Below are 22222 nucleotides of genomic sequence, written 5' to 3'. Positions count from 1 at the left end.
CGTTGCTCAAGCAGTAGTTCGCCATAATCAGAAGTGTCTGGACGCTGATGGTAACCACTTTGAGCACCTCTTGTAACTGCAGAAGTCAAAGGTGACTTGTATTCATCTTTTGTTATTGTATATATTGAGCATTACAACTTTAATACAGTTTTCCTTTCTTAAAATGTGTATACATTTTTTTTGACACTCTCTGTATTTATATAGTGTTTATTGTGTGTCAGGTATTATACCAGAGTTTTTATATGGATTAATTCTTTTAATCCCCACAATGACACCATGAGGTGTGTACCATCATTATTTCCAATTCAACAGTACAGATAATGTGGGTTAGAAATTGTTAACTGGCAAGAGGTCACACCACTGTAAGTGAGAGGGCTAATATTTAACGTAGGCAGCCTGGGCCCAAACTCAGTTCTCATCGACTCTACTATCTCAACTGAAAAACAGATTCTCAGCCTAAAATAATTTTTGCAATAATTTTTTTTTTTTATCATGCTGACCATGCCTTCAAGGATACGGGGTAATTACTCTTCCATGTTCTACTCCCCATACTGACATTGAAAAAAAAATAGTAAGAGAACAAAACTTGTACTTAGCACTTCTTATGAGCCAGCACTGTGCTCAGTGCAGGAGGGGTGGAAATAAGTACTTTGCTTTTAGATGTAGTCCACCTGGATAGCTGAGAGAGGCCCCGCTATCTGTTCCTTACATCTGCCATCTATCTTCATACATTCTCTCATGACATGACAGGGAGATCATGCTGAATATTCCAAAAAATTCCTCTCAATCCACAACTGTACTCAAAATGCATGCTATCTTTGCAAAGGTTGGGAGAGTAGGTTGTTAAAGGATATAAGAAGTGGGATCCTTCAAAGGGTCTCTGGAAGGCAGCAAGAAAAAAGAAGCAGGACAGGAACAGTGTGACAGGGGTACATGGCACAGAACAGGTGGCAGTATAGATGAGACTAGCAAAAATAATACGATGGTGCTCATTTTTCAGAAATTGGGCGAGAAGTGGGTCAGGCCTTTTACAGACTGGTCATCTGCCTACAATGAATAGGTGATTCTATAAATACAGAATGTGTTCCTCATCCGGAATGCTGATCCTACGCACCAGAGGTAGGTAGGAGAGTTCAGCGCAGCTCCTGTCTCAAAAAACAATAGCAGGAGCATAGCTCACTGAACAGAGCCACTGCCAACAGAAAAGTTTGAACAATATTATTCAGATAGTCACAAGATTAACAAACCTATAAAAATCGCTTCCACATTTTCATATGTCCTTTTCGTGCCATAAAATGTCATACCCACAAAGTATTGCTCCAAATGGGGTCAGTCTGAAATTTGAGGCTCTACTCCTTAATCGGCTGATGAGCATTTATGATGACATTTTCTTCCTTGTTCTTTTAGTCGCCATGATACTCTGGGTACCACAAATTTCAAGTTTAATGTAACAGGGATTTATAGCTAACAGTCTACCCTGCAGGCAAATACTTTATACAAACTCTCCCAGAAGGCTGAAGAAACCCTGTAGCCACTGAAAGAAGATACCAGTATACAGTCCTTGCGCAATCTACCTGTACACTGACTACAGTCAGTGTAACAATGGCTCACTCATGGGGTTGTTCTGAAACTGTCAGAAACAAACAACCTCAGTCGATGTGGAGATAGCGACCATAGAGAAACTCTGTGCACATAAATGTTGACAGCAACTCTGTTTACTGATAGAAAAATAATAACAGACACTGGGTTTTGGAACTGGTGGCTGTCTTATAGCCACATCTCCAAGAGATATGCTATTTTTCTATTTTCTATTCTGGTACAAAGCACGGTTGGAGAAGATCCAAGGACTCATTTGTTTCCCAGTTTAGCAAGAGCTGTCAGTCTTGTAGACTATCAATCAACTCTGAGGAAGAAGAAGTTAAAGGCTTATGATAAGTGACAGGTCTCCTGGCATGACGCAGTTTTAGTAGATGCTCCAGGGCACTTGAGAGGTCACTTTTTCTGAGGTTTGCAATTATAAGGACTTGTCAAAAAGATGCATAGATGACCCAGGCCAAGTGGAGAAGAGAGGCCAGCTATGGAGGGCACATCAGCCTTGGCTAATGCTCTCAAGAGCTCTACTAGGAAAACCATTTGAAGGTTTATAGAAAGGAAAAATGTCCCAATATCTTGCTTATGATAGGAACCCCCAACATAGCTCTACAGAAATCATGGCTATATAATGTCTATCTTTTATGCAGTTTTGCTGCACTCTATTTGTATTGGGTTGGGAGATACGGCACATCTGGATTAATGTGATGAGTCCACAGTTACAGAGCAGCTTTAAAATGTTCATGAGCTCCCAGGAGATACACCTGTTCAGAATCCAACTACACTCAGGTGTCGTTATTTGAAAGGTCCATTAACCTGGTGTGGGTAGATATCCTGATGTTTCCTACTGCAAAGAACCATATCTAAGGGGAAGAAGTGAATAAAGCTACATTCAGTTTAGGAGTATATATGCTCAGCAATCATTTAAGAAGGTTTTTTTGTTTTTGTTTTTCTTTTTGTTATTTTGTGCTAAAATCTTGCCAGGTAGAGGTGGAAAATAGAGAAATATCCTATCTGCCACAGGCATCATCAGATACATAGTATGAAAACGAGGAGCTGTTTGCATTATCATCCCCTTTGTATATTTCAATTTGGGCTACAGATTCCCAAACTTTAAAAGATGGGAAGAATTCTCATTTAAAAACCATACGTTTTCAGTTTTGGTCTTAGCTGCACTTTGATTTTTCAGCCAGTTCGTGTAGCACACTTAGCTTAAAGAACTCAACTTTTGCCTTTTTCCTTCCCTGTAAAGTTCTCTGTGCAAACCCAGCTTTGAATCTTTTGATTCAGCTTTAGCACACCCTAGATATTCTGAATCAAAGTCCCCATGGCTCCTCGGTCCACTACTGTGCTCCCTCTCTGATCCTGCCTCCTGAACTATTTTTCTTTCTCCCTTTTCTCTCAATGCATCCTTTAGTTCTTCATAACTGCTGACTAGCCTCCTTGAGTCTTCTGGTTGCCACTTCTCTCCAGGCGCCATAGCTCTTCACTCTCTTATTAGGAAATCCTCTAGATTCACAAATACATATTTTCAGGTTATACATAACTGCCTTCAGGCCCTGTGGTTTCCAATGAACTTCAGTAACAACCTTTGAAATCCCCAGAACCTCTGAAGAAGGTCGTACTACTCAACTCTCTTCAAAACACGCTTAAAAAACAGCTTTTCTATAAGAATGAATAGAAAGTTTGTTACTGGAAAGTCATTTGAGCTAATGTTTAAGAAACATTTCCAATTTTCTAATAGCTAGTTAAAAAAGACAGAGGTCAGTAATATTTGCCCCTTGATACTAAAAAAATATATATATCATTAGGAAGCCTAATCTCATTCATAGAAAGGGTAAGATGAAGTATCTTTCAATATACAGTAATCTTAGAAAAGCTAATGCCGTAATGAGTTTTTCTCTTATGTATATTTCCATCTACAACATTATATATTACTTGGTAAAGCACACTTGCATTGATTGTATTGGTTTATATACATGTCTGTTTGCCCAACTGGAATAAAACTTCCTTGAAGGCAAGGAGTTTCCATCTTTTTTATCCTGTCAGAAAACAGGTCGGGGAACATAGTAGCTCTCCTTTCCGCCTAAACGTTTGCTGAATTAAGTAGAACCATTACTTTTACAAGAAAAATTTTCAAGGGAAAGCCAATTTCTTGCTTGTTGGTTTTGGTTTCAGTTAGAAATGGCAGCAAACAGAGAAGACGTCTTGTGGCTTCTAAACTCACAGATGACAGGGCCAACAGATTCAGATTAATCTAAGAATCTGGCTAAATAATTGAAAACAAAGCTGCAGTGAGCTCCCCGTAAGTAGAAAAGAGCTTATGAAAGGATTTTTGACCAGAATTACAACTTAGAATGTTGTAGTATAACTCTGAGAGAAAAATCAATAATACTCTTTAGGTAGAAAATATTTGGGAAATCCATTCCTTTTTCTTTTAAACACGGATCCTTTTATTTATCCTAAATATTTGCTCAAAATGAAATTTTCAGTGTCTCTTGGGATTTAACTATGTGAGTTAAACAGTTGTATTTTTATAATGGATTATTTTTCTGAGAATGCTTCTGCTACATTTTTTTTGTGATCAAGGAGATGCCAACACTCCCTTCCCCCACCCCCTAAAACTGCTGGAAATGCTCAAACTGCAAAATATGATTTCTGAAGCCAGGAGAAGGTTCATTAATGTTTACATTTATATTTCTACACAGACACCTCAAGCTCTCCTTTTTTGGGATCACAATGGGAATGTGGGCCAGATAGTGTATATTAAGTGAAATTTAAGCTTTTGTTCCTCAAAGTATCTTACCCACTCTCTGGTATATGCCTAAAACTCCATAAAGGAAGGTAGATTTATTTGGCATTGGGCTTTCTAACCAGTTCAAATTCAAATGATCCTGGGAGATGTAATACTAATGCTTCATAGTTGTACAGCTCAGGATAATTTTAAAAGTATTTTCACTTACACGGGGATGCCAAAAAAATGGATACAAGTGGGCACTGGTCAGTATTGCTCAAGCAGTCATTTGCCGTAATCAGAAGTGTCTGGATGCTGATGATAACCACTTTGAGCACCTCTTGTAATTGCAAAAGTCAAACATGGCTTGTATTCATCTTTTGTTATTGGTATATATTGAGTATTACAATTTTAATAGTTTTTTCCTTTCTTAAAACGTGTATACATTTTTTTGACACCCTCTGTATTTTCTTGAATGGTGATGTAATTGCAAAACACATTATCTTATTTGATTTTCATAGTAATTAAGTGAGGTGGGTATTATTATATTCTTCCTCTGATGCTGAAAAACTGAGAGATTCTCCCCAAATCACACAATAAACAAACGGTATAACCCAGTTTAAGAGTTGTTCAAGTCTAGTATATTCTTATGAATTATTTTTTAGATATTTCCTGAGAGTGAGTTGGATGGGACAGAAAAGGAGAAGGGTAAAGCAATGGTACTGGGGCATAGGGACAGGAGAAGATAGCATCGAGGGAGGAAAGGGGTTCAGAAAAAGGATCATGAAGTCTGCTTCTCTGCCTATATCACTGACAGACCCCGGACTCCGACTCTCCGAGGGTCTGAGAAATAGAGCTACTTCTTTTGAATCAAGTATGGAGGTTAACTTTGATTGTAAGAGGTGGCAACTCAAATGGAAATAAGCTCAGGGAAAATTCAGGTTCTAAGCTAATCAGAAAGGCATGTTTCATTCATTTGGCCCATTCATAAAAACATATCCTGAAATTGGAAATGCCCTCATCCTTAAATAGATGTCTTCAAGTGCTTTTGTTCGCATTGAAAATAGACTCTAGGAAGTTTTTCTGGATAATAAATATGTCAATACATACATTTAGGCCAACATTCTTAGACGGATGAAGTTTCTCTACAAAAACTTGAACAGAAAAAAACAGAAAGGAGGGGAGCAAAGCAGGTAGAAGAAAAAGTTACATGAGGATGATAAGAATAGAACTGGGAAAAGTATCAACACTTATGCTTTAGAGATGGTAGGCCCTGGACTAAGTCTGGGGAAAGTAGGACAAAAATAATGAGCAGGTGACAGAGAATGATAAAATAGTATAACGATAATAATATTAGTAAATAACAATAGTTACCCTTTGAAAGTAATAATTGTGTGGCAGTTACATATTATTGCATCCAATGAGGTAGCCATTATCATTATTTTACACATAACAAAAGGTTAATCATCTTATCCAAGGTCATATAACTAGTAGACAAAAGCTAGGTTTCAACCCAAGTCAGCCTGATCCCATAGCTTTGATGTTTTAACTCTTTCCTTTATCTGCTTCACCGTGAGTGGGGTGACATATAGGAAAATAAAATATTAATCATTTTAAAGCTGTTTTAAAAAAATCTAGCAGGACATTCACAGTAAGAGGTCACAGAATCCCTTAATGAGGTACAGAATCAATAAGGGTCAAGCAAAGAGAGCTCTGGGACATGGTATAGACACACATTTTCAAAGATTTAGATGACAAGAGATCAAGAGAAAGTGACCAGCATGGGAGGAGGGTAAGGATAAGAGAGAAGAACCACACGCAGACCCGCAGAACCGTTAAAATCATGGAGGACTTCAATTAGAGAGAGATATGGAGAGAGACTTCTGAGAGGAGAAAGGAAAGAGGATGGTAATCTGAATTACATCTTAGTTAACTTTTGAAGTTGAAATAACACCAAATGAGGGGTAAAGAGTCATAGTATTTATGAGATGATAGGAGAAATAAAAACAGTCATGGTTGGTAGGGAAAAAAAAAGACTAGTTAATCAAGAGAGTAATATTGCTTGGGGATGATTTGATAGGCTGAAATTCCTGTAAGTATGGAATTGCAGTGAAAAACAGTTGTGGGAAAGTTGTCACACTTAGTGGAGAAAATCAAATACCCTTCAAATAAGGCTGCAGTAGAACTATTATGTTTGTTGTGGAGGAGAAATTTGTGTATTAGCATTCTGGGAATTTGAAGGATACAACAATTTGGAGGATACAGCCCTCGTCAAGGACATCTTTTGGGGACTTCCTTTAAAAAAGTAATAGCAGTTTTGTTAGAAGCCAGCAGCCACACGCTCATTCTTGGTTAATCTCCGGAAATTCTTAGCAATACTGTGATCCATGATCTTCTCTTGTCTCAGCCAGTTTTCCCCTGACGGTGGCATACACCTGCACCATACTTTGAACGATCGATAGCTCCTAAGTGTCTCAGTCTAAGCTATTGCCAGCGTCGTTGGTTCAGAAGTTCAGAAGCAGTGCGATTAACAGGTGAGGAATTGCAGCAAAGGCAGTTTCTGAATCTTGAATGAGAATTTTTCACATCTGCCACTTTGGACATTTTTCAAACTATTCCCCTGCGTATTCCAGGAAGTGCTCACTGGAGCTGGGCTTGTCTCTTCTGGCCTGCATACTGAGCTGTGTAATTGAGGGAACTCAAGCATAGGCAGTTTCTGGTTGTATGAATAAGCAAAATACTCAATATGTGACCTGATTGTTTTCCAAAATTGCACAGTCTCTGGTTTTACTTGTCATTTTGGAACAGGAGTGGGAGGATGAGACTGTGACAGTGAATGCGTTCAATGAGTATAATTAACCCATTTCATAAAAGCAGATTTTCTAAATTATGCTATGAAACTCATAAATTTTTAACATTTTATGTTCCAGGGGAAGGGGGCAGATACTTTTTTAAGGTGCTAATTTTCCCTGATCTCATGAAACAGACCAATTGAATTTGTAGAAAGCCACTGCTTTTTGACTGATTTCCATGGCGTGATGGTTAGGGGAAAAAAAAAAAAAAGGTTCCTCCCCTAATGCTGTCATTATGCGTACCCATCCATTGAACGTTTCATACTCATCTCTCCCCAGTATGTCCTGCAAAAGGAAATATATGATTTGTCAGCTTCCTGCAATAGAAGCAGCAGCAGGAATTTTGAGAGTGCCTTGCCAACCCACAGAAGCAATAGCATTGACCCAGCACAGGTGATAAAAGCCACAGGGGCATGAATATTAGTAAGGATGGAGACGTGTGAAACAAATTATCTGTATCCAGTGGTGTCCCCCAAAACTCACCACAACCTGAGGAACAGCTGTGCCCCCACCCTTTGTCTGACCTCAGGAATCTCTCAAAATGCTACCCAAAGCAGGAGAGAAGTTTGCTTCCACAACCTGCATCTATCAATACGTGGAGTCTCCATTTACTGTAAATAAGTGTTGGTAGAATGACAATGCTTCCTGTGCAGGGAAAATACAATTTCCAAGGCAAACTGCTGGGACTTAAGATATCCAGGCTGGTGGCCCTGGCTTATCCACCGCTAAATTACACAGAGGCCAACAGCATGTGCAAAAATTGAACAGTTGGGGACATTCTGAAAAACTCTGGAGAAAAGAAAAATGAACAATCTGAAAATTTTATTTTGGGGTAGATATTGTTTCTACTTCTAACTCGAATGTGTGACATTAAGGTTTCTCACTGATCTATCTATCAGTAGTACTAAAGATAAATCTGCAAGTGAGAATTCTTGGCTCAAGTGAACCCCATGGTTATAAGGGGTGCAGTCGGAAGTTCTAGAAAAAATGTACCTCATTATACCGTTTTTAAAACACCGATGCCTAGTCCACAAAAGATTTCCTGCAAAGGAGAAGATACTGACACTCTAGGCCAGTGAAGAAGTAATTAGTGCTATTCAGCTTTGCTGATCCCAAAAGATGGTTTTTCTATGTCTTAAAATAAATTTAGAATATATCAAGCATGATTTGAAAAGTATAGAAAATTATACAATTAATATCTATGAATCCTAACTATCTGCCATATTTGCTTCAGATCTCTTTACTTTTTCATGAAAATGCAGAGACAACTAGAGCCCCGTCAAGTCTTATTTTCTACCATATTATCTTCCATGTTTCAGATCCCCCAGATATTGCTGAAAACTTGTTACTTCTCTAGTCACATAATTTCTTTCAGTATTTTCTCTGATCAAAATAGTATCCTACTAGGCAGTAGTTGTGCAGAGAAAACTGACTGCATGGATTTAGCTAAGTCCCTTACTTTCCAAGGCTCAGAGTTTTCTTATTGTTAAAATGGAGGGCAATCTTTTCTTGCCCAACTCACAGAGTTGTACAGCGGTAAAATTAAATACTGTATGGAGAATTACATACTATAAGATTATTTAGGAAACGAGTCTCCCTTTCTGAATATCTTCTCAAAGGCCAATTAGATTTATTGAAACCTTACCCACCACAAAGAAATCATGCTTAATCCATGTACAGGCCCAACTAATGACAAGTTTGGTGGTCATATCTAGGATTCCAAATATTCTGTCCCATCATCGCTATACATAATGCCTGTCAGTTCAGATGTCTTTGTTAATAGTTGGTTTCAATAACGTAATTGAAGATGAAAGATGAAATCCTTTTCTTCCAGTGTGTACTTATAATTAGTAAAACACTCAGGAAGTCAGAAGGTGGCTACTAATGTCTCACTGCTGCTGTTCATAGAGAGAGAAAAAGAGAAATAATTAGGGACTCGAACCCAAGTGCTAGTTTTCAAATTCTCAAACTGATATCCCCAGCTGCCTCACTTGCATGTCTACATATTCTGTGACAACACAAGGTGACACTGGAACTTTAGAAATGTTGGCAACAGCTGTTTAGTCTGGGACCGTGACCCTAGTGGGGGACAAGTAGCAATAAAATGATTAACTGGCCATGTCTCCATTCTACAGGTCTTACGTGCCTTTATTTTTAAATCTGAGGAAGTCATCTTATTTTTATTAAGAAATGAAATTACTATTCCCATTGACTCCAATGGTCAGGTTCATTTTCTCTGAAGATATTCTCATTACACTACATGGCCTTTAGTTATTTAATAGACCCAAGAGACTAAGATTCTTTACTGAAAGGAAAACGGAGAAATAAGACAAAACCCTGATCAGTTCAAGGTGTCTAGAAGGGATGTTAAGAATGTGAGTTAGATTCCCCCTGAGACATCATGAGCCTCAAGATGTATATAGTCACATACAGGTGTTTTTAACAAGAAATCAAATGTTTTCATCAGATGTTTTTTGCCATCCACTCTATTCAACAGTCCAAAGTGTGCGTGGGGGTCCTCACTTGTTTTAGAGGTGGGCCCTGCTCTATGCTGAAAACAAGAACTTTGCACCTTGAGTTTCCAGGGCATAGTAAATAAAGTTGGAAATGGAAGACATACAATTTGGGGATAGTGATGGATAATGGGGTACAGGTGCAGTAAAGCATTAGTTTTATGGTGTCTTGAGGGCATATTTGTACATATTTATTGCAATGACTGTTTGTCTGACCCAACCCATAGCTTAAGATAGGAAGCAGCAGGTCTAGCTGTGGAGAAAAGACCAGAATGACTCATATGTGATTAGAGTCTCCATCTTGAATGAATAATGTGATATCCACTGGATTCAGGCAAGATTGAAATTAAATGGGTTACCATCAAAGCTTTCTCCGTTTTCTTGTTTGCTCTCAGCAAACAAGTCTATTCCCTGTCTATGTAAAGACTAAAAATGATGTGTTAAAAATGATGCTACCTTTAGAATTGTTGGTAGGAATAACAATTTCATCGCCTCAAAATAAAAACCGAACCATCTCAGATAAAAGCATGCATACTAAGACTTATGAAAGGGAGATGTGTCCAGCTGATTATTTTCCTTGCCACTTATTACCATCCCCTCAACCCCTCACCCCTGCTTTTGCTCTCATAAGGCCCTACATGATAAAAGCCACTGACCTCCCAAACCTTTTCTGGTACTATTCTTCTCCTAGCTCCTTTATGTTTATTGCATATTCCCAGGTCTTTCCCACCTCAGGTCCTTTGCATGTCCTAATTTTTCTAGTTGGGAAGTTCTTGATCTGGCTGTCACATGGCTAGCTCCTCGAGTAACACCATCTAGATACTCAGAGATGCCATCTGGACCACTTTATCTAGAGTAACAACTCATCTTTCCAAATCACTCTCACATTACCCAGTTTATTTCCCTATAGTACCTCATACTAAATTGAAATTGGTTTTTTTCTACCTATTGTTTATTAACCATTGCTCCTGCTCCCACACAATAGTATAAGTTACTGAAGGTAAGGGCCTTGTCTGTAGCTCGTTTATTGCTATGTTTTTTTCATCCACCGCATACTCAATGTTTATAGTAGTGATTAACACATACTAGATGACCAATAAGTATTTGTTGGATAAATTAACTCAATTTTACACCTTAAATTTACTCTTTTAACTGTGCACACTGTTGTATAACCATAACCTTCAGGGCTGTGCAATGACTCATTTAAATTCTACACTGAAGTTAAAACTAAAATAGAAATAACAAGGTTGTATATGTTTTAAATCATATTGTTGTTTTAGAAAAGAAACATAAATTCCATCAGAGTCAGCTTCCACAAAATTAGTGCTGTGGAGTTTTATCAGCCTTTTACAATAGATGGGCATTTTAGAGATCCATGAGATAAGGGTTTTCACTTCAAGAGAACATCAAGTTGACATGAAAAATGACTGTTGATGAACTAGCATTTGTGTGTAAGTACAGGATAAGCAGAAAATGCAACAGGATCCTAAAAATGAATTTGGAATATCATGCAGATTTATAATTAAACTCCAAATACTGAAAAATTTCCATACCTTGGAAATTTTCACATCCTCTAAAGGGCTGTGAAGTATCATTTTTGCTTAGAGCTTTTCCAGTGAAAACAGTAGAGGGAGCTGCTGCCCCATGTTACGAATTTCTTAAATTTCTGTTTTCAACATAAATTGCTATGCACTGAAATGTGACACATTTGAGCCCACTGCTCAATTCTCATACTGCAATAATGAACCAATGCACAAAAACAATACCAGAAAAAGAGAAAGGAAATCAAGAGCCCTGTCTGTTACAGAAAGAAATAATAACACACTTTAAAATTAATATGGTTTTTAATAAACACTTCTTACAGCGATGATAAATGAGAAGTAAAGTTAATGTCAAATGGGTGGGCTAATATGTACTTCCTTTTATGGCTCATTAGTTAAATTCTCCTGCCTTCCCTCCTGTTCTGCTTCATTTTCAGCTGCTTTTCTCTCTTTCCTAAAGCAACTAAAACCCAGAATATTTTGAAATAAACTAAGGCATTTCAAGTCTTGAGACTTTCCAAATCTCATTATCACCACATAAGGCAACTATTTGCTGTTGCTTATGCTACTGAGATAACTGGAGAGCTTTACAGAGAGAGTGTGAGGGGCAGCAGTTGGGACTTAGAGAACATCACAGCTAATAGACTGCAACAGCTCAGATTACGGATGAATAAGCTCCAAAGCATGGAAAAGGCTGTAAATCAGAGGAGAAAGAAACATCACTGACTACTTAGACTCAGTTGTTATTATTTCCTCATTGGAACCTTTATATATCTTCTCATGATTAGATTTACACATCTAGAATAAGTATTCCATATGTAGAGCACGCAGTCTTTCATTTGAGCAATTCATTCAAATTTTTGTTAACTGAATTTTGAGAAATTTATAAAGAGAAAACAATGTGTTGGTTCAATTACCAATTCAAGACAATGTCTTCCATCTGCAATATTGTATGACTGAATGGATATTCAGAAAGGTAGTAATGGATTTAAGTATATTTAGTTAGAAATGTACATTTACAAGGAAATTCGTTCACATACATACCATTTGATTTTCCCAGCAACTGTGCAAAGTAGATGCAGCAAGTACTATCATTTCAAATGTACAGAAAAGGAAAGTGAGACATGGAAATGTCAAATGAATCGTCCAATGACACAGTAGTAAGGAGAAGGATTAGGTTCCTCACTGCCTTCTTACACTGTCGCACTGTCCTGAGGCACTGCAGGGCCCTGATTCACCATAGAAAAAGCAAACCACGCCCTGGGTCTGATCTTTAAGTAAGGCTGATCTTAGTCAAGTTGCAAACCAGAACCGTGTCTTTCACACCTGTCATCTAGTAGAATAAAGCTGGGTTTAGGAATCAATTCCTGAGTTTCAATTCTGGCTCTCCCCACTTATACTTTTGTGATCTTGGGCAAGTTACTTTACATTTCTAAGCATTCTTTACCCCATCCTACAATGAAGATAATTTTGACTTTTCACGATAGTTGTGAGGATTGCATAAGCATTGGCGGTAGCGTACCAGAAGCAGAGCTAGTGCTATAATAAACTTTCATCCATCCCTCTCTTTTGAACCTATTTGTTCGGGAGTGAGTGCTATTTCCTTCCCCACAGAGATACTTAATGCTGTCATGCTTCCTCTCTGAAAAACTATTCTCAATCTTAATCTTGGTGTATTGGCAGGTACTATCAATCCCAGACATCTCTATCTACTTAATGGCTTCCCTCCATTGAAGAATATTCATTCAAAACAAGATGGCAGAAGTTATTTGGGGACATTTGGGAGCTTTTTCCTTTGTATAGTAAGATCAGCTCTGCTTGTTAACAGAAAATTGGATGAATATTTTTAAATAATGTTCATCATAAAGGGTTGTGGCTAATTCTGTTAACCAGTTTAGTTGCTCTTTAATTATAAGCATTCTGATTAAGAACAATTTTATTATATGAACATTTCGTGTGTGTAAATTTCAATTAAGTCTTCTCCAAAGAGGAAAAATATAAGGAGGTGGGGAGCTAAACTGCAGTAATATATATGACTTTAATGAAACACTAATTCATACATACAATTTAATAACATTAGTTCAATAGATCTACTTTAAATAAATATTTCATGTTAGAATTTTTTGTTTTTCCCTAGGAAATGTATGCTGTCAGGGGGGAAGAGGATATCCTTCCACAGACATATGCAGGCTAAATGGAAATTTGTGGGAAACTATTCTTTGTAAACAACTTATCTTTTTGGTACAAATGTCCCTTAAGAAAAGTGAGAGAAAACAAATTTGGCTTCAGAACAAAGAATCACAATTAGAAGGATTGGTTAAAATGTTTTAATTACTTGAGTTGCTTCAGGCCACTGGAGATTTCTTTCAGTTCTATTTTTAAAAAATTTCCTTGACACTCCTCTAAATAACAACACTACTTTGATTTAGGAAACATCTCTAAAGCCCCCAAAGGAAGAACATTTTCTTGAAGAAAATGAGCCAAGTATGCTGGTTATCAAAGGATCAATGCCTCCTGATAAATTCTAGTATTCTCCCTTGGTTCTTTTCAGACAATTATACTGATCAGAAGAAAAGTTTTTTTCCCCCCTAAACATGCTAAAATTATTTGAGAGTTATGACTCATTATTTGATTACTGTTTGATAAGAGAGATAAAATTAATGTATTTTTATATTTCAAATTGTCATAATAAATTCCAACACGTGTTTTAGGACTCTCACAATGCAAGCCATTCGGGTGAGTCACATCTCCCAATCTCAATCAGAGGTATTTTAGATCTGACCAACCTTTCCCTCTTTCTCTTATTACCTTCCTTCCTGCTGCAAAGTAGGGCTCATGTCACATATGGTACAATGTTGACAAAGACAAATAATGAAAAATAACATTTTGCTTTAAAATTTTCATACGGGGGTTGTCTCTTGAGGTATATATAAATTGTAAAAAAAAAAAAAAATACAAATAGTTCCATGGGTCATCCCAACAGATTTTTAAAAAGTACTCTGCTGATACTTTAAAAATAGTAAATAGTATGATAGCTGCAATGATTCTTGTTTACTCTTTGAACCATCCAACTCCATTGTGCCACTAGAGTAACCTGTCAGTGAAATTGGGCATTGGGTCTCTCCACTTAGAATTCTTCACAAATTTCATATCACCGCATGACTTGTGGGACTCGACATGAGTTTTGGCAGAATCCTGCCAGGGTTAGAGCTGTCAGTGCTGTGTCTCAGAACTGCCTGAGCTGCCCACCTGTCCCAGGCCCCAGAGTTTCAGCACTCCACACTTTTGTTCAGGCTGTTATCTTCTGTCAGCAGTACTTAGCTTGCTCTCTCCTTCCCCTCTATGTACTTCACTGGACAAACCATCTCAAGTCTTTCTTTTTAACAGTTTTATTGAGGGATCAATAAAAGAACAGTACATATTTAATGTGTATAATCTGAGGAGTTTGGACAAATGTGAATACCCATGATGCCATCACCACAATCAAGCTGATGTATTAACACCTCCCAGGGTCCCTTAGGTTTTTAGTTTGTTTGTTTTTGTGGTAAGGACATCTAACATAAGGTCTACCCTCAACAAATTTTGAAGTGACTATTACATTGTCCTACAGTAGAATGCTAGAACTATTAATTTTGCATAAATGAAACTTTATACCCATTGAATAACAACTCGCCATTTCTCCCTACCCCCAACTCCTGGCAACTACTATTGTGTTCTCTGCTTCTACGTGTTTGACTATTTTAGAAATCTTATATAAGTGGAATCATGCACACTTTGTCCTACCGTGACCGTATTATTTCACTAAGTATAATGTACTCCAGGTTCATCCATGTTGTCACAATGGGTAGAAATTCCTTCTTTTTCTAAGGCTCAACCTTTATGCTTCAATTGTCAACTCCTGAAGAAAACCACCCCAAACAATATCTTCTCTAACTTCTCTTCCTCTGTTCACATTTCTGTGAACTAAACTTGAATCTCTGGAGGGCAAGGACAATATCTTCTTCATTTTTGCAAGCTTAGCTCCTAACAGCATTCGGCACATAATAGGCCTGAAATAAGTGTTTGTGAAACTGTCAAACAATGTAAATTAGGAACAGTTTGATTGTTTTTAGGAGTTCATTTTCTTAAAATATAAATGATCTTGAAAGGACTGATTTCAAAGAACTCTGTTCATGTCTAACATTTGGGAAACAACAGTCCTCTTGCTAAAAAGTACATTATGTTTGGAAAAATTCAACATGAAGGTGGCAGAGAAAAATGTGGGGAGCCAGTTATTTTAGTTTCCTTTTCAATGCTGCCCTTAGCTAATTCCTGTAAGAATGAATAGGTGTGTTTCATAGGTGTGTTTTATTATTTTTTTTGCAGCATGCTGTTATGCATGGTATCAATTTAACTGATCATATGAACAACTTCAAAAAAAACCAAAAAACTCAAAAGCGGATGTAAACTGTATCCCAAGATAATTTTTTTTAAAATACTTGTATTAGAGAAATTTTGGTCAACTAGAGGAATTACCCTAAAATCAAAAGGGCAAAGAGTTTCCATAAGTCATAATTCTTAGATAGAAAATAAGTTGATAGTATAGTCTCATACTTTTTCTTTTCAAATAAAAGCTGCCCTATGAATGAAAACCTTTTATTTTTTGCATAGATTTCCCACCCTTATTTTTGTTGTCTAACAAATTGGTATTTTAGTATACTACAAAAGATAATAAACCTGTTTTCTTTTAAATACTGTGTCCTCAGGATTTAATGACCACTGTGTATCAGACCCACTGCAGAGATTAACTTCTATATCCAATACTTGAAGTAGAGTAAATATCTCTCTTCCCCCAAAAGTCCTGGCAATAAACTAAAACCTGTGGACTGAATATTATAAATTCTTTCATATACTCACATATTTCTTAATCTTCTAAATTCTCTAGTCAACTCATTTGATCTATAGTTGAGAACTCATTCCAGGATTCGGTGTAATCCTTTTCTTTCCTAGACATTTGGCAAGCTTGTCATATGGCTTTCATCATTCAAATTCCTCCTTTGAGACAACAATTATCCTGTCTTAAAAGCAGCATCGTTCGTTTAGAAAACCACATGAGGTCTAATCTTTCCTGTTAGCATTCACCAGCTTTTCTTCTTTGTGGCAGAAGACAATTACTGAATACCCTACAATATGTTTTCTGTTTTGCCAGAAAATTTGTAATAAAACTCAACAAAGCTGATTCCTTTAAAGATTGAATCCCAGGATGCCCAATTTATGCCTCTTTTTCCCCCATTTGCTTTTATAATTAGTATCAGTTGACACCAGTATATTGGTAATAGAACAGTTCCCTGGCTAAAGTGAATGACATGGAAATCAATGGCAAGACTGCAGTCATGTTCCTTTTGGCACATGACCACACCCTATTAGAGTCTTAAAGTGCTAGTTCTAGAGCCCTCTAGTGGTGGTTTATGGTGGTTCTGGTCTTTAAAAAGTTCCCTTATTTTTCTGGTCTTCATTTTTTCATCCACAAAATATGTTCATTGGTTTACTTATTCATTAAATAATTAATTATCATATGCTACATGCCAGAACTGTGCTAGGCAATGGTGATAAAAAGAGAGGTTCAAAAAAATTCACAGTGCAGTGGGCAGAAGATGAGGAAAATAACAGTTCCAAAACAATGGGCTGTATCTGTAGAAGGTATAATATTATAGGATCATGGAGGATGACACCTGACATACTGAGAGCCCTGGCAAAGGTTATGTAAGTGAACTGATGTCTGAGCCGAGTCATGATGATAGAGGATGCTGATCTAGGCCCTGGGAGAACATTTGCAAAGCATGGCATTTGTTGAGATAGAAAGGAAGATTATACTATAGATTACAAAAGAAGGAAGGGCATAGAGAAGGATGGGAAAAGCTAGGTACAGGACAAATTATGAAGGGTCTAGAATGGCATGTAGAAGTTGAGGAATCCTTCTTGAAGAAAAGGGAAGTGATTGAAGAGTTTTAAGCCAAAGAGTTACATGGTGAGAATTAGATGGTCAGGCATAATTCAGGAACTATCTGGATATGGAGGATGAGGAAGAGAAAAAAATTCTAGGATTATCATTAGAGTTTAGTTTTGGGAATGCTACTTTTGTAGTTTGTAGAACTTTAAGTGAGCAGGCAGTGGGATGTACAAAACTAGAACTCAGGAGGAATGTCTGGGTTGAAATAAAAGACTGAGAATCTTTAGTCCATGCAACTTATAGCTAAGGGAAGAGGGAATATTGTTAATGGAAGAGGCCAAAAAGATGGCCCCAGAGGTAGGAGAAAAAAACTCAATGTGACTAAACTAAGACAACAGAGCGTTTCAAGGAGACAGCAGTCACCAGTATAAATTCTGGGATAGCAGGGAAATAAGATGAAGCCTGAAAAGTGCCCAGGGAGTCCCACACCTCAGAGATTATTGGTGACTATAGAGCGTGCAGTATCAGTGGAGTAGCTTGGACAAAAACCAGACTTTAGTGGGTTGAAGAGTGAACAGAACCACAAGAAATGAAATACTTTTTTCTAGGAGTTTGGGGTAAAAGGAAAGGAGCAGTCACTTGACCAGCAGATCTTTATAGCTCTCTATAGTTCTCTTTACTAGAACAGCATTCTAGTAACAAAAGAGTTGCATTAAGACAAGTGGCCATGCTTCTCCAAATCTCTAACTCACTACCAGCCTGGATGTTAAGAAATTGAGGAGATGGAGTCAGGTGGCTTCAGCACAGGATTCACTTATTGGAGACTTGGCTTAGGGTGCGCACGCAGGCAGCACCATTGTTCCTACTGTGCAATGAAGACTCAGTGAGGTGTGTGGACAGCTGCCAGCCTCCCGACCTCTTGGTTTATGTGATGGTGGGAGGTGTGGGGAGTACAACCATTTTAAACAGCAGAAAGATAGAAATTATTATCTACAGAGGAGTAAAAGTACCATTAGATAAACACACAGAAATAAAAAGAGATTCTCCAAAAAAGCAGTCATCCTATTGTTACTCACAGGTGGTCCTGGGGGTCCTGGTTTTCCTGGAGGACCTGTTTTTCCTCGTCTTCCCTTGAAACCAAAGAGAAACGACAATAAATGATGCAATTCTATTTTATTTTAAGATGAGACAATATTAAATGGCAGTGTTAAAGACAGTAAAATTAACTAAATGTTAAGAAATAATTCCAAATCCTCATGATCTTTAAACATCTACAAAGTCTAAAAGCTATGGGCCAAATCTTATTCACCAATAAGAGAAAAATAGTAACTGGAATGAAGAAATGTTAACAGTTATTAGCAGTCCTTTAAATGCTGTCTCCCTTGATACTCTTGTAAAGTAATAAAGTATCCAAAAGATGGTCTCAGAGTGGCATTTTATCTGATGATTCTATGGTTTCAGATGCAATAATACATGTATTTGACATTAAATTGGTGTTTCTCAAAGAATGGTCTGAATTACAATTTTATAGGAGTTACCTGAGGGTGAGATTGGATGTTAAAAAAAAATGCATATTCCAGGGTTCCATCCTAGACTTTCTGGCTTAGAATCTCTGGGGAAGGGAGCCAGGAAACCACTTCAAGTAATTCTTATGCTCATTAAAGTTCGAAAGCACTTCCCTAAACCGTACCATAATTATATATGTTGCACATAGCACATTAACTCTTTTCTTCCCTTTGGATGGTTAAGCTCTTTTATAAGTGAACTAAATATATATGCTCCTTACTTATTAATCTTCATTATTGTAACTTCAGACTAGCCAAGAAGTGGAAACAATCCAAATGTTCATTAACAAACAAAAATGTGGTAAGTACATACAGTGGAATATTATTCAGCCTTAAAAAGGAAAGAAATACTGTTAACTCTCCCAAGACCACAACCAGCTAAATTCCAATTGCAAGAGTTAGAAAAATAAGATTGGGCAAACATCTCTAAGTCACTGTATATATAATATCATTTAAAGAGCAGTAATTCATTATGAATTTATTTTCTTAATTTTTTCCTCTTTCTAATGGAAGTAAGCTTGATATTGAAAGCATTTTGATATGAGAAGCACTTTTGAGCATATTTTCTAAATATAGTCACTATTCCATTGTTACTAATACCTTTATTGTATTATCATATTGGTAGTATATTAATACATATTAAGGCTTGTTGCTACTGAAAAAGTAAAAGTATTAAGTTGAATTTTTAACGCTTTTTGGGGAGAATTATAAGCACAAATTTAGAAAGACCAACTTTGTACACTAATTTTTTTGGCTCTGAAAGTGTCAGGCAAAGTTGCTTGATCTGTCTTGTTTTCATCTAGACTTCAAGTCGGGTAGGAAGTCGAGTGCCAGCTGAATCAGCAGAATAGGCTTGGGGAGGTAAGTACACATATACTACACTGCGACTAGGTGGGAAATGCTTCCATTGTGGCTGAAGACAAGTTAAGTGCATACTATCAAGAACTTCACATAAAAATAGCAGCTGAGTGAAACAAGTCGCACAGAAAAAGTCGAGAACGATATTTCACTGATATGTGGGATATAAAACAGAAAGCAACAAAAGAACAAGACAAACAAATAAAGAAACAAAAACCCATAGACACAGACAACAGTTTAGAGGTTACCACAGGGTAAGGGGTGGAGGGTATGGTAGAAGAGGGTAAAAAGAGTCAAATATATGGTGATGGAAGGAGAACTGATTCTGGGTGGTGAACACACAATGTGATTTATAGATGACATATTACAGAATTGTACACTTGAAACCTATGTAATTTTGCTAACTATTATCACCCCAATACGTTTTAAATAAACAAATAAATAAATAAAATAGCTGTGGTTTCATAAATAATCCTAGCTAATATCTACAGAACAGATTTGAAAACATGTTATTAAAAACAGAAATGCAATTAATGGTGTTTTCATGTACTATCTATTTTAGAGATCTGAACCTTAGAGTTCCTTTGGGGAATTGTAAGATTGAAATGAATATAAAATTTAATATTCTGTATACATAAAAATGTTATACACGTGTACACACTTTTCTAGTCTTGCAGTTTACACATTCTGGAAATCAATACATTGGGTCTTTCAGTAAATGAAGTCAATTAGCCCCTGAGGATTAATCAATGTTAAAAAGTTTACTTAGAAAGTAAAAGCTCTGTAATTTAATTCACAAGACGACAAAGAAACCAAATCAGTGGCATTCAAGTGGACAATTGGTTCTTTTTTTTTTTAAGGTTGAGGTAAGTTAAAACCGTAGGATCAACTTTTGTGTGCATTCTCCTTTCTTTAAAGGAGACCTGTATATTGATATGGGCAGGAAGTGGGGAAAATGAGGCTGACTATTGATTAACTTTTATCACTGAGTTTATGTTTAAGACAAATCAAGTGTCAGATATTGTAACTTAACATTGGCATGTCTTAAGGTGAGGAGTGGAAAACATTCACTATTCAGTCTGGTATGGGCAAACATCCACATTTTTGCAGGTCGCTGCTAATTTACATGGTCATTTAAGTCAGCCCAGCAATTTTCAGAGTGCACTGATGTGTATGCTGAAAAAATGCAGAGGGAATGCTGATGTTGTTTATGTGACCTTGCTAAGAATGGACACGCAGGTAAAATATTTTTGAGGTTGTTAAATTATTGGAACATACTGTGTGCAGATAACTTTAGCCAGCCCATAATTTCAGTTTAAATGTGGTTTCTAGTCTTGAGTTTCTAGTAACACCTAAAGCAGATTTGCATACATTTTTTAAAGATGTGCTTTACAAAGTAACACAGTCATTATTTTCTTAGCCATCCCACCCAACATACTATATTAGGAACAGGGTTTACCTTAAATCCTGTCTCAGTGACTTATAGAAGTGTCTAGGAAAGGGCAGAGCAGAGGGGTGAATGGATGAGAAAGATGGGTGGAAACGCCAGGATATAAGGGAAATATTGGGGGCCACAATTTCTGTCGATGTAATAGTTCAAGCCAACTCTCAGACATCATACTTTCCTCTGAAGAGCCTCAAGACAACTCCTTTGTCTCTTTTCCCCCATTCAAAGCCCCCAGCTACACTGAATACAGTCCCACAGTCTCCTGTTCCTCTAAAAGATCTTCTTTCTTTTCACTTAGAAGCATTAGGGAAAGGCAAAATCCTACCTAAGCGATAACAGTCGATTTTTGGTAGGGTAAATTTTATTATTTAAGCCAGGATATTTGGGGGAGTATTTTATTATTGATAATTATGCCAAGTCAACAGGCAGAAACTGCAACACGCATCCTAGGGCTGAAATCACATTCCTCCATTTTTCTGAGGAAAGTGGAATCTGTGAATCTGTGAATCTATGTATGTTCTTTTCCTCCCAGGGCTCTGAGGAATTAGATGAGAACTCCTGGGTCCAGGGGCTTAGCTGGGGTTGTTCATGGTAGTGCTAAGGAGCACCTTAAGATACTGATGGGAGGGATGGTTACTGCAGGTTTGTCTACACATCTGTCTCCTTCTATTCCAGTCCCTTCATTATAGGGCTCACTCTAGACCCACTGTCGTGTGAGATAAAAAGCGGGGACTTGGGTGTGGGTCGGGATGAAAATCCTGGCAGAGAACAGACAAACGCTGAGCTGGGACGGGCCTTCCTGGTTAGGATGTCTGTTCCCAGGTTACCATTTGTTCATAAGCAATCCTGATAAATCGGAGTCTGGCTGAATCCCCAAGTGGGTGGAGACCTACTCTTCCAGCATTATTACAATTAGGCTAATCTAACATTTTCCTGGAACCTGGAGTGTAAAGCACAAAACACAGATTTACCATGTCAGGTTGCCTTAGAAACCTCAGCACTCAACATATCAGTTTCTTCTTTGGCAACAATGTAAAGGTTATTAGACAGCAGTTTAGATATTTGTCTAGTGATTTAAGCCCCGTGGTGCTCAAAGCTGATGGAGCTTCAGCATCATCGGGAGGCTAGTTAAAACAGATTGCTGTCCTCACTTCCAGAGTTTCTGATTCAGTAGGTCTGGGGTAAGACCTGAG

General features: G+C 37.4%; 1 protein-coding gene across 1 annotated transcript in view; it reads right to left on the bottom strand.

The window, feature by feature from the left end:
• Positions 1-22222, bottom strand: part of COL19A1 (collagen type XIX alpha 1 chain) — a 304480-nt gene that overhangs the window by 81549 nt on the left and 200709 nt on the right. Inside the window, exon 16 of the mRNA XM_033102674.1 lies at positions 18236-18289. Coding sequence (XP_032958565.1) covers positions 18236-18289 — 54 coding nt within the window. The remainder of the gene's footprint in view (positions 1-18235; positions 18290-22222) is intronic.

Source organism: Rhinolophus ferrumequinum, chromosome 3, assembly GCF_004115265.2.
Source record: "Rhinolophus ferrumequinum isolate MPI-CBG mRhiFer1 chromosome 3, mRhiFer1_v1.p, whole genome shotgun sequence".
Lineage (NCBI taxonomy): Eukaryota > Metazoa > Chordata > Mammalia > Chiroptera > Rhinolophidae > Rhinolophus > Rhinolophus ferrumequinum.
The sequence above is the reverse complement of the archived record's forward strand: the minus strand, read 5'-3'. Positions and strand labels throughout refer to the sequence as shown.